Raw genomic sequence first — 13,204 nt, 5'->3', positions numbered from 1 at the left:
AGTTTACATCAAGTGGTGCTACAGCCCTCCCGGCTCTCGCCTCTGACCCAAAGCCCCCTCAGCTCCCGCACCGGCTCCCCGGAGCTGGCCGCCCGGGCCCGGCCTCGCCCCGGCCTCCTGCAGCAGGCCGAGATGTCTGAGATCACCCTCCAGCCGCCGGCCGCCGTCAGCTTCTCCTGCAAGTCCACGCCGTCCACGGGCTCCCCCTCCCAGAGCAGCCGCAGCGGGAGCCCCAGCTACCGGCCCGCCGTGGGCTTCACCACTCTGGCCACGGGCTACCCCTCCCCTCCTCTGGGCCCCGTGGGGCCTGCGGACAACTTGGATGTGTTTGGACAGACGCCTTCCCCTCGAAGGATGGGGGAGGAGCTGCTCAGACCAGAGCCCCCCCCACCACAGTTACCTACTTCAGGGTGAGTGTGAGCTGCTTTCTCCCGCCCACCTGTCCCCGGTCATTTTCCTGCCCCCCTCCCTCACTCCACCCTCCACCCGTCCATCAACCAGAATGACAGGGCTTGTCTGGAATCGCTGCAGCCTCCCTGTGGGGGAGTTCTGGTCTTGGCATCAGCAGGGTGTGGTCAGTTGGGGTCGGGTGGGGTTTACCTGCCCAGGTACCTTGCCAGGAGCAGCAGGGATCTTTTCCATCCAGCCCAGGGCCCTCAGGAGTGGGCACACATGGGCCCGGGGAGGGGCGTGGCATGCCCCAGGGATGGTCACTCCAGTTCCTGGTGGAGTGGAGAGCTCACCAGGTCCCTGGGATCCTGGCTGTGGGGGCGGTGCAGGGTTTGCCCGGAGACCTCGCATCCAGGCTCCTTTGCTTCCCAGGCCCTCCCCCTTGCTTGGCAGGACCCTGAAGCCTGGCCTCCCTGGACCCCCAGGCCAGGGGCGCCCCTCTTCCCAACCCTGCCCGTAGTGGCCTAGTGAGCCCCGGGCCCCTCCCACGGCCTCTCCCGAGGGGTGTGGGGGGACATATCCTGGAGGCTGGGGGCCAGATCTCAGGCTGTGAATCAGGGGTCTGGAACCACACGCCCCACCCCAACCTGTGTGCCTCGTAGGAAGCTGCAGACAGACAGACAGACAGACAAGCTCCTGCGGTCAGCCTGCCCGAGAGAGCACACTCTAAACAGCTGGTGTTCCAGGTACCAGTCAGCCTGGACGCCTGTCTGTGCCTTTCTCTGTCTTTCTCCTCCTCCTCCTCCTCCTCCTCCTCCTCTTCCTCCTCCTCCTCTCCCTCTTCTTTCTCCTCTTCCTCCTCCTCCCTAGCTCTCTCCTTTTTTTTGAATTCTGGTTCACTTTAGATAATTCTTTCAAAATCCTAGTCCTTTCGTAGAATATAAAATCTGGCCACCTTCTCTCCTGTGAACTTTACTTCACTGGAGAAATCAAATCAGTAGATCAAAGTCCTTGTCTTCAGAAGAAGGCAGAGGACATCTGCAACTGGACTTTCTTGTCTTTGCAAATATTCAGTTTTAAAGTTGAGTCTTAGTGTGGCCGCCTGTGCGGGGCGCCCAGCTCCAGAGGAGCTGGCCGGGTGGTAGGCAGGATGGGTGGCGGTCGAGGAGGAGCCCAGAGCCCTTCCCTTGCCCCACTCACTCCCACCCTGTCTGGTCCCTGGAGGTACAGGCCTCCCCTCCCACCTCCAGGCGGGGGGCGTGGTGGCGTGGTGCCCGTGGTGTCTGCCGTAGATGCTGTGGGCGCAGCCGTGTCGTCCGCTCTGCAGCGCGCTCATCTGTTCTGTCCCATCGTTGGTCTGGCTCTCTGTCTCTCTCCTCTCCTTCCCTCGCCCCATTCTCTGGCCTCCTTGTCGGTTCTCTGGTCCCCGTGCTCCCCCCTCCTCCCCTCTGGGTGTGCGTGGGTGGTTGCCCGCGGCCCGTGTTGATAACTGCTTTGTTTCTGATTGATCTCAGCTATCTGGGCAGTGTTGTCGAGACAAGCCTCTCTTCAGCTCAATAGGTAAGGGAGCTCCGCGGCCGGGGGGCGGGGGGCGGACAGGGGGGCGGGGCTTCGGCAGGGCCATCGCTTCCTCTACAGGGGAATCCGGACCATGTCCCTTCACCCCCTCCGTGGGGGCGGCAGCCTCTGCTCCCTGAATCCCACGGCTTCTGGGTTCCCCCCATCACGCTGCTCCAACAGCCCCCCCAGGCCACGCTCGGGCACTGCCTCGCTGCAGCTTCTCGCCCCGCCCGCCCCACATGTCAAGCTCTCTCCCAGAGCCGCCCTGCAGTCTCCTTACTCAGACACCTTGCCATTCCGCTGCCCACACACTCAGAGCTGCCCCGGAGGTCCCTCGGGGCCCTGCATGCACCTGAGGGACCCACAGTGCCTAAGACCTGCTTGGCCTCTCCGTACCCTTGACCATCTGTCTGGGGCCACACTGGTACCAGGAACACCCACCTTCTCTCTGCCCCGTTTTCCCAGCAGCCTCAGGTAGAGCACCCCTTTCCCTCGGGACCCCCAAACTCAGACCTTTTCTGGTGTGGCTGCCCCTTGCTGTCTTCCTGGGGTCTTACAAATATTTGGTCCCATCAGGGAGCACAGGGCTGGGGTGCGGCCCAGCTCCTTCCCTTGGCCACCGACGGGGTCCTTCTTAGGACCAGGCCACCGGGGTCCTCTGAGGGTGGGGCCGGGAAACGTCCCCATGTCCACGCTCCTTGCATTCTGCTGCTCGCCCTTGGCTGTTGCCAGGCTGGGCTGTGGACCTTGCCCTTAGGGTCACATGGCTCTCGGGGTCCCTGTGGCAACCACTCCTGACCCTTGAGTTATAGCTGCAGGGAGTCCAGGGGAGCTCGGAAGAGGCGAGGACAGGTTTCCCAGGCAGGGGGTTGAGGTGGCAGGAGACACACACTCGCCCGGGATGGGGGCCTGCACTCCTCCTCGCTGCCCCGCCCCCCCCGGGGTGGCTCCTTCCGGGGGGGAGCGGGTGTGTCTTAGGAACTGGGCATGCAGAGGGGTATCAAGTCTCTTAAAAAGGCTGTTAGGGTTACGCAAGGCTTGCTTTGGGGTAACTAGGGAGATGCTTCTTTTTGCCATGGACGGGAGTGCGTAGGCCCCTCTGGCGCCCCGGCTTCCTCAGGTGGAAGCTGGGCCTCCCATTGCCACCTGACAGGTCCAGGGGGAGCTGGCCATGCTAACTGGGGACTATACAACGTTTGCATTCGTCAGAAAGGCGTCCCGGGGTGAGGATGCTGAGCCATTTCTTTACAACCTGCAGCTAAAAAAGTGCCAGCAGCCAGGAGGCCCTGGGGCGGTGTGTGGCGTGCGGCCAGCCGGGGCCCACTTCGGCCACCGTGCGCACTGGGAGGATGTGCAGGGCCAGGCGGTCCTGTGAGCTCCCCTACGCTAGGGCCTCCGTGGCCTGAGGGGGGTCGCTCAGAGTGGCAGTGACTGGGCTGTCCTCCATTTCCTGCTCTCCCTCCCTGCGGCCCAGTGATGGCCCCGCGGTCACCCCCACCCCCGAGGGGTCACAGCTCCAGGACCAGCTCTCACCCCACTCCTGGAAAGTGCTGGACCCCATCCTCATTACTCCTGCCCCGCCCCTCCCCCAGCTGTTGGGGGCCCTGCGCCCCCATGGTTCCCTCCGTGTCAGATCTGAGAGAGCTGAACTACTCTACGCTCACTGCCCAGCAAACCTAGCAACCAGGGGCCACACGAGAGAGCATGGCTCCCTGGAGCCTGGCTCGCACCCTCTCCCAGGGGAGTCGGACCTCCCACAGCCTTGGAGTTAGACCTTGACGGTGCTGGGCTGCAGGCGCTGGGCTGCGGGAGCCGCCACGCCTCCTGCTTGCTGCGGGCTTCCTGGGTGCGGTCGCTGTGGGCCATTGGGAGGCGCAGGCTCCTCGTCAGACGCTGTCCTCACGCTGCGCCTTTGCATGTGTCTCCACTCGGTCTTGCTTGGAGATGTGACACGTCTTGTCTACGTCCGTTCTCGCTCTGTTTCCTCCAGTCGCTTCCCTGTTCCTTCTCCCCACACCTGCAGGTGTCTCCCACCTCCCCTCCTCCTCTCCCCTCTCCCTTTTCCTCCTCTTCCCAACCCCCTCTCAACACGGGGTATCTGTGGACTGTTCTTCTGTGAATGGCTGGGAGGCTGAGGGGTTTTCTCAGCTCCCCGATGGGGACCGGTCGTCGCACCCCTATCCTCAGAGCTCCCTCTGATCCCCTTTCCCGTTAATACCGACTTTGGCCTCCATTGCACGTGCAGGTGGGTCTGGGAGCGTGGAGGGGGGATCCCCTTTTCCGAGGGGAGCCCTGGGAAGGCGCTCCCATTTGGAACAAGCTTCTGACTTGGGAGGCCAAGCACTTGGCGGGTGCCCCGATCCCTCTAGAAACGGACCATCTGTGGGCAGAGAGCGGAGCAGCTGCCAGCCAGGCGCCTGGCTTTCTGCTTCGTACCAGTACGTGGATCATAGTCCTGCCTTTTCCTTGGCTACACCGTGTACGGGTGTGGATTCCCTCAGCCCGCCAACCGCAGGGTCCAACCAGACACGCCGAGCCCGCTCTCGGGCAGTTAGGAAGGAGGAGGCAAGTGCTCTTTAAATGGTGCGTCTGCCTGGTGACTGGAGGGGTCGCTGAGAATGGTGTCTTCAGGGTCCGCTCTGTGGGCATGAAGGGCAGGAAATATCCTTAATGGATTTGGATTTTGGCTTTCCTGCCCTGTGTCTGCCTACATTTGAACCAGGAGGTCTTTTTCTCCACTCCTCTGGGCCAGCATAGAGCTAAGCAGCTAAGGGAAGCTTAGCTAAATGGTCATGATTTGGATTTTGTATGGATTTTATGGAGAGAGAGAGAGAGAGAGAGAGAGAGAGAGAGAGAGTTTTTTTTTTAAATAATATTTTACTGTGTCACAGACTTGCTCACTCATTTAGGCATTATCAATGGCTGTTTTTGTAAGACAGCAGTAGAATTGAGGAGCTCTGATACATATGATCTAAAAAACGAACTTTATTTCCAATCTGTATGTAACAGAGAAGTTTGCTGACACCTTCTTTATACAGGTTACACATCAACCCAACTGTGATATTTGGGGGCTCTTTGCTGACTTAATCGTTTTTCTCTGAATTAAATACCCAGATTTGTGCTTCCACGTGTTTTGTGTGTGTGTGTGTGTTTGATTTTTCTTTTTTGAGAGAGAGAGAGAGAGAGAGAGAGAGAGAGAGAGAGAGAGAGGTATCAAGTCAATTCCAGGCAATTTTGGGTAGTTCTGACCTGCAGAGAAATGCTATTGGCAGTGTCTGGGGAAGGCGACACGGCAGATCCAGGAGAATCCCTGAGCCCGAGCCTCCGCCGTTCAGTAACGGGCCTACTCCTTGGGAGACGGAGCACCCAGAGTTGCGGGTTCCTGGACGCTTGAGCAGAAGGGACTGGTCAGGAAGGAAACTGGGAGCTCAGCTTCCCGGAGAGCCCAGGGCTGGATTCTGTCCTGTTAGGGAACCTGCAAGCCAACCTCACGTGCACTCGCCACTTTTATAGATGGAGTTGCTTAACCCAAGCTTCCTAAGTCCGAGAGGCACCAGCGCCCTGGGCCTCATGACCTGGAAGTGCCCCAGGTGAGCTCGACCTTGACGGGGACGTGGTCACCCACCTAGAAAAGGGAGGCGATTTGATTCCAAAGGGCTTGGCAGGTGGCGGACGAAGCTGGTTGGAGCACATGTCACATATCTTTTCTGTGTAATTCGCTAAAAATAAAGACCCATTTTGCCCTCCTCTCACCCTCCCTCTGTACTGTCCCCCTAGACTCTTGGTTGTGGGTTTTTTCTGCCTCGGGAGAGTGTCTTGGTGCCTCCAGGAGCCTTCTGTCGTGGTTCTGTGTTTGAGGGCTGAGCTCAAAGTGGGAACAGGTGACCAGCCGGTGTCCTGGCAGGGCCCAAGCTTGGCTGTTTCCCAAGAGAAAATGAGCTTATCCTCCTCAGCGGATCAGGATTGTTTGGGAGTTTTTGCCCGGAGCAGCCAGTGTTGCCCCACCCCAGGTGTGTCTCAGCCCGGCTCTGCCCCCACTGCTGAGACTGTCAGTGACGACCCCAGCGAGTTCCTTCTGGCCGGCTGATTTCTCAAATGACACGTGGAAGCAGGACTTTTCTTTGCGGGTGACTTCTCCACCCGCTTTATTAGGAAGAGTTTTGAAAAATAGGGTCGCCTGGTATTGAGAATCTTGGCTCTGTCACATACTGTAGTCACTGGGTAATTGGACCAGCTACCTGGCCTCACACCTCAGTTTCTCCCTCTGAAAAATGGGGCCACTGTGTAGTGTTTACCCCGAAGGGTTGTTGTAAGGATGAAAGAACATTGCTGTAGAGAACGTAGGTTACTGCCAGGCCTGGTAAGTGGTAAATGGATGCTATGTGATAAAACACGGGAATAGTGACAATTTGTGGATCGTAATAATGAAAACATCCCTGGAGGTGTCACTTGGCTTGGAGAATCCATAGACTTTGTAGAGTCTCTCGAGCCCTGACGGTGATGTTTCCTGGGCCCACTTGCTACGCAGACCACGCATCACTCACTGTGCGGGGGCCCTGGAGACAGGCAGACCGCACAGCAGGTGTACCTGTGAGCTTCCTTCCATGCAGACACCTTAGTCAAGACTGAGAAGGGGTGAGGACACCCCACCAGCATTGGAGCGTCCTGCCCCTCCTGCCGTGGCCATCTCCACCCTGTGCCCGCCTCCCCCTTCCCTTCCAGCTGCTGCCGTGAGGGTCTCTGTGGGTAGACTGCGGAGCTGGGGAAGGAGGAAGGAATGGGGGATTGGCGGGTTGGGTGTTTGGGGTGGGAGACCTGCCTTCTCATGGTGAGCTGGACCGAGTGCCTTTGTGCGCGTGGAGGGCGGGGCTCCTCAGCCCTGTGCTGTCAGGGGCCGTGGAAGACCAAGACGTCGCCTCCAGACCTGAACTTTGGAGGCACTTCTTGATACTTTATTTACTGAAGGGCGATGGAGGGATGCCATCCACCCGCGAAGAGGAAGGTTGCTTCACTGCCAATTCTTGCAGGAAACCCCAGAGGCCAGAGGCGTGTCTACATTCGTTTCGTCTGTAAGTTCCTTCTCCCGCCTTCCCACAAAGACAGTCCCGTGTTGGGGCCGCGCAGCTGCGATCGTCCCGTCCCTTCTCATGTTTCAAAAATGCCTCGGACTGCTTGCTCACCGCTGAAGACTTCTTTCCCCGTCACAGGGTGTCTGTCCTACTCCTTCTCATCAGGGTTTACCGCAGACCCGTTGCGATGGAGCTGGAAGGGGGAGCTGAGGGGGTTGAGGCAAGAGTGCAGTTCCCCGTGGCCCTGGGAGGTCTCGGCCTCCCCGACCGACCGACCGCATGCGGATGCCGGCTCTGGTGGGAAAGAGAGTGACTTTGTCCCTCAGGCTCCACGCTTGGCTCACATTGTGAAGAAACTCCATTGATAATGCATCTTCTAGCTTTTCTTCTACAACTCTTAAAAAATTCTCTCCAGGGTGCACAGATGGTCACAACAGTCGTCCTCCCAGCTCTCTTCGGTCCCGTCACCTGGGCTGCACGGGCGTCACTTAAATCATCGACTTGGTTCTAATCATGCGTTTGGTCCGCCAGGCGCATGGCACTATCCACTCGGCTGGGGAGAGAGAGAGGCCATGAGGCATGGTCTCCTCACCCAACAACCTCTGTTTCTCCGCTGAATCTTAAAATAGAGAGATTCATGGGATTCTTGCTACCGCTGTCATGGGCTTTGCAAGGCTGCGGATTTGGACCCTCTTAGCTTCGCAATCTACTTTTCCCTTTCGTTTATTCTCTCACACGGCTGAAGGAGTCTGAGCCCAGCTCGTGGAGGGCCGGGGAGGCCGCGATATCGGGGTGCTGTTAGCTGCGGGGTTCTCCCCGAGTCTCGTGCGTGGAGAGCAGGAGCCTGGAGGCGGGTTTCTTGTTTGGCGCTGGCCTTCTCTTCTCTGGAGGAGGACAGTGGATGGGGGGTGGGGTTGCCCACCTCCCGCTTTAATCTGCACTTTCACTTTTCTCTTAAAGGTCTTGATGGTGATGACTTCTCAGAACTTCAGACGCCGAAGCGGCTTCCGGCTCCAAACCTCACTCCTCCGGCTTGAATTCTGTGTGATGGGCTCCCTACTAAAGTCTCTCTCCCTTTCCTAGGTCTTCTGATTGCTCGGCAGGCCCGTCCACCCGAGGTGGGCACCCCTGAAGCTGCAGCTCTCACTGGCCTTTCTCCCTTCCAGGCGCAACAGGGAGCCAGGGGCCGGGAGCCCTCGTGGGTCCGGGGCTCCATGGAACCGCACTCTGTCCGACGGGCCGGCTCTTGGGCTTTCTTCCGGCCCCGCTTCGAAGGCTCCCCATCCGGGCACTGACCCGCACCCTCCGATTGTCCCTCTGCAGGACACATCCACCCGCCCCCGGGAACGCCGCTGCACCTGAGAGGCTGGAGGCTCTGAAGTACCAACGGATAAAGAAGCCCAAAAAGTCATCCAAGGGCTCTTCGAAGTCAAAGAAACGATCCGGTAAATGGCGGGAAGCGCCTCTCTCCCCTCTTTCCACCTCGCCCACCATGATTGTGGGGTTGTTTCCTTCGGGACCCCCGTCCTGGGGTTGTCTTTAGGATTGAACCCATCAGTTCTCTCACTCTCTGTTTCTCTTGAACTCGAATTTGCAACGAACGCACCATCGAATTGTCATGTAAGAATAGGAAAGAGAAGGTTAAAATCTCCGCTTGTCCTTCTAGTTCTGTTCCCTCCTGCCCGGGAACCGTTCCTCTCCGTGGCTTGTGTGTTTTCAAGAGCCCTTCTGCATACACCGTTAGGAAAGCTGGTGTATTGTGTTAGTCTATTTTTAAACAACCTAAATCGTATCGGAGTTTTATCCATTCTGCAACGTTCGGATCTCCGTATGTATTTCCTCCCTATCGTTTCGGGCCTTCTAGCTGGGCGTGGGAATGACGGAGTCCCGCTCTGTGGTCAGGGGACGTTGTGGCAGGGACCTAGCTTCTGCAGTTGGTCATGTTTTTCTCAAGGAGAGAGGGGAATCTCGCGTTGTAAAAGGTAACCTCTCGCGAATTATGTCCAACGTTTCTCCAGCGGTTAATAGGTGGCTGCTAAGAGAGCATAAAACCAGGTCAGCCCTTTTTGGATGTAGAGAATTCCTTAATATTCCCCCATACTCTCTTTGTACCGGTGGTTTTAGGGATGTGACAGGCTGTCAGAGGAAACGGCGGAACAGGATCTTGTCAGTCTGGAATGGCTGCTGTAGAGGAACTTGCTTTAGCGACGGGGTTATGGGGAAGTGTTACCCAGAGGCCTCTTGAATCCTGGGGAGAATGGGAACATTTATTTCTCACTTTACCGTTGGGTGGTGCTATTATTCTTTTAGTTTATAGGTGGGAATACTGAGGCAGAAAAAAGAAGACAATGAAGTTTTTGGAGTTTGGGGGCGGGGGTGGTGATTGGATCCCAAAGCTGAATTTTCAACTCCTATAAGCTCATTTCAGCCTAAGACCTCTATCTATTATCTATCTATCTATCTATCTATCTATCATCTATCTTTTTGTTTGTTTGTAAAAAAGGCATATCAGATGTCCACGTTCTCTTGTCCTGTTCCTTTATATATTAAAAACTCTCAAAGATGTCTTTAACCCAGGCCTATTCCATGAGCTCAAGTCTCATATTTCCAGTTGCCTGCTGAGCCTGCGTTTGGATAGTTTACAAGCCTTTCTAATACCCAGAATAGAGTTATTGATTATCCTCTCCAAATCTTTCTCAGTTCCTCCCCAGTTTCATAAATAGCACTGCTACCAGCCCAGTCACGCAGGCCCCTTGACCACGATTCTTCTCTTGCTCTTAAATCCAATCCATTGGGAAGGTCTGTTGGCTCAGCGTTTAGAAAATACCCTGAATCCGACCCCACTTATTTCCTGTCTCAGCTGCTAAAACTGCACATTCTAACGCACACTCCTCCCTCGCCTTGACTACGGCAAGTGCCTCCTCTTGGGTCCTCCTGCCTCCAGCCCGGCTCCTTCTACAGTCTACTGTACACACAGCCACCAAAGTGACCTTTAGAAAATGTAACCACATATTCTCTCCTTTAGTCATGGGCATGTGCCTACTCATGCATACACACACACACACGTACATGCGTGCATGCACACACATATGCACGCATACTTCTGATTCAAACCTTCCAGAAGCTTCCCACTGAAACCAGCACAGATTTAGAACTTCTTGCCCTAGCCGGTATGGCTCAGTGGATTGAGCGTCAGCCTGTAGACTGAAGGGTCCTGGGTTTGATTCTGGTCAAGGGCATATGTCTGGGTTGCGGGCTCGATCCCCAGTGGGAGGGCGTACAGGAGGCAGCTGATCAATGATTCTCTCTCATCATTGATGTTGCTAGCTCTCTCTCCCTCTCCCTTCCTCTCTGAAATCAATTAAAATGTATTTTTTTAAAAAAAAGAACTTCTTAGGCTGCCCTGCCTGCCTGTCCTGCCCTGCTTTCTCTGCTCACTCGGCGTGAGCTGCGACGGCCTTCCTCCTGTCTCTGGAACATGTCACGTGTGCTCCTAACGCAGGGCTTCCCCACGTGACATCCCTCTGTCGGGAACACGTTTCCTCGGGTCTTTGCAAGGCTCGCGAGGGTTTCTCTGTCAGAGCAGCAGTGTCTCAGTCATTTGCTTCCTCGGGACCCTGGTTTATCTTTTTCTGTAGCACTTGCAGGGTCTGCACCTTTGATTTCTGTAGTTTTTAAGTCTTACAGTTTGTCCGGCTTCCTCACTCCCGCATTGAAGTGTAATCTTCCGGAAAACAAGGGCTGGATCTCTATCCCCAGCAGGGCCACAAGGCAGAGGCGTGGCCCTGGCGCCAGAAAGGACCAGGCCCGACTCTATGCACGTGACTGAGCTCTCATGTAAAACCCACCGCTGCTTGAAGGGAAGGGGTGGGGGGTGAGTGGGATGAAAACAAATGTGTGAAGCCCCAAGCCCAGCACCTAGAATGGTGCCTGGTACTCAGGTGGCACAAAAAAGACATATGAATATTCCTTTTAGAAAAACCGTTACCTAAGGATAGGTTTTTTAATTCATCATTTTTTAGAGAGAGAGAGAGAGAGAGAGAGAGAGAGAGAGAGAGAGAAAGGGAGAGAGAAAGAGACAGGGGACCAGCCCTGCAATATGCCCTGACCGGGACGAGAACCTGCAACCTTTTGCTGTTTGGGACAAGGCTCCAACCAACTGAGCCACCTGGCCAGGGTAGTATTTCTTTAATAAAAAGAAGAAAAAAAGGAATATTCTACAAAATATGTTACATAAGTATATTCAAGATTAAATAAAAGATAAAATAGAAATAGGGATTGGCTAGATGCACCTGCTTCTTTGACTCTGGGGAGCAGGAGGGGGGCAGCCGTGGCGTGGGTTCTGTGGGATGGGCCTCCCAGTCAAGTCTCTCTGGGGTGAGGAAGGCGGTTTTTCTCTCTCTGCTCTGGTCCCCCCCCCACCCCCCGACTGCGTACTCAGCGACCCCTTTGTTTAAGCCCGAAGCCCAGAGGATGCGTCCCGGCAGGTGAGCGAGGTGCGTGTGCGAGGGCCGCGGTCTTCCTTCTCACCCACTCTCTTTTCTTTCCGCCTCTCCTGTGCGCCCGTGCCACCTCCCCAGACGGTCCTGCCTCCCAGGCTCAGCAGCTTCCAAACTCTCAGGTCCTGTGGCCCGACGAAGCTGTCTGCCTCCGGAAGAAGAAGAGACACGCTCGGCCGGACCCCTTTGCCCGCCTCTCAGACTTGTGCCATCGCCAGCTTCCGGAAGACCAGACGGCCATCCTCAACAGCGTGGACCACGATGACCCCGGCCATGCCACTCTGCTGTGACGACACAACTCTGAAGTGCTCCCGGAGTGAGAGCGCGGGCCAAGGGCCGGGGCGGGGTGCGCCGTGCTGGGTGCCGGGGCCTCGGCTCTCACCCCCCACCCATGGCCTGGCCGGTACTTCTGCTCACACCTCTGTTCTGCTTCCGCCCCTTCATCTCTGGGCAGAGCGGCGTCTCCTCCACACCTGGCCCGCTGGCCTCGTGGGACCGGGACCAGGCAGACCCTCCGGTGGTGGGTGGAGGTCAGGACGTGGACTGGGGACGGGGCGGGATGCCTGCCTCCGCCCACCGCTCCCCTCTTCCCGCCGTGGGTTTTTCTCACTTCTTCAAAGATCTTTGCAAGTGAGGAGGCAAGCGATGGCTTGTACTGCTCTCAGCTTCTGCTTCGGCTTTTTAAGTCCCCCCAAGCGCTGCATATATATAGATATAGGTGCAAATCATAGGTTCGTAGTGTGTGGGCTTCTCTATGTGTATATAGATGTACATTGAAGCAAAGTGCTGTTTATTTCTGTGGTCAGTGAAAGAGGCGGGAGCTCAGCAGTAGGACCGCGGAGAGCTGGGTGGGTGTCCTGACGCCTGTCTCGGGGATTCTTTCTTCCTGAAACAGGAGGCACGCCTTCTCAGCCGATCTCACCATTGGACTCTCCACCTTCTCCCACCCAGAGCGGAAATGGGGGCTTGCCGTTGATTCCCAGCTGCCTGCTTTGGGGGTTCGGCAATGCGTTGCCCCAGAACTAAACACAAGCCTGTATTTCTTGGTTCCTGGGTGAAGAAAGGGGGGCAGGCAAAGGGCCGGACTGGCATCTTCCTTCCACGGTTGGGCTCAGAATGGAAGCTTCTTAGCAGCAGGCCTGCTGTACCAGCTCGCGCGCTCACCTATCAGCCCCTTCGGGTCCAGCCTGGGCCGGCGGGAGCCTTGGGGCCAAAGGGCCTCCATTCTGGAGCCGCCGGCGCTGCACACCTCGCTGCCGCTGCTCTATTCATAGCCCGCCTCCGGCTCAGCGCCCTCAGAGCGCGGATCCAAAGCCGCTGACTGGGTTCTCCTTTCCTTTTGTGGGAGCTAATTTCCCAGATTGATTAATTGCCACTTGCAGGGAGCCCGCCGGCGGCTCCTCTCCCTGCTCTCCACGTGCTGCCTGCAGACTCTGCTCTGCCCGGGGCCCCCCTCCACCCTGTGGGCCCGGTGTGGGCAGAAAGGGATCAGATGAATCTAGGATGCTTGGGGGTTCTGGGGGTGCTCTGGACCCCCTCTCTTCCCCTGGTTCTGTTCAAGTGGAACTGGCTGAGGCATGGAATGAAGGTGGAGGGGGCGCTCTGCCCAAATCTTGTCCTAGTTCAAACTGTTAGCACCAGACGCTCCTGCGAGGTCATCTTAAAATACCTGAAGATGCATCCATC

At 56.8% G+C, this 13,204-nt stretch overlaps 1 protein-coding gene across 1 annotated transcript in view; it reads left to right on the top strand.

The window, feature by feature from the left end:
* Positions 1 to 13,194, top strand: part of IGSF9B (immunoglobulin superfamily member 9B) — a 48,210-nt gene extending 35,016 nt beyond the window's left edge. The window contains exons 20-22 of the mRNA XM_015571971.1: positions 3 to 410; positions 8,343 to 8,464; positions 11,600 to 13,194. Of these exons, the coding sequence (XP_015427457.1) occupies positions 3 to 410; positions 8,343 to 8,464; positions 11,600 to 11,808 (739 nt within the window). The 3' untranslated portion in view covers positions 11,809 to 13,194. The remainder of the gene's footprint in view (positions 1 to 2; positions 411 to 8,342; positions 8,465 to 11,599) is intronic.
* Positions 13,195 to 13,204: the final 10 nt, after the last annotated feature.

The sequence above is a fragment of the Myotis davidii genome, unplaced genomic scaffold, assembly GCF_000327345.1.
Source record: "Myotis davidii unplaced genomic scaffold, ASM32734v1 scaffold809, whole genome shotgun sequence".
Classification (NCBI taxonomy): domain Eukaryota; kingdom Metazoa; phylum Chordata; class Mammalia; order Chiroptera; family Vespertilionidae; genus Myotis; species Myotis davidii.
This window is presented reverse-complemented; position numbering and strand designations above follow the sequence as displayed.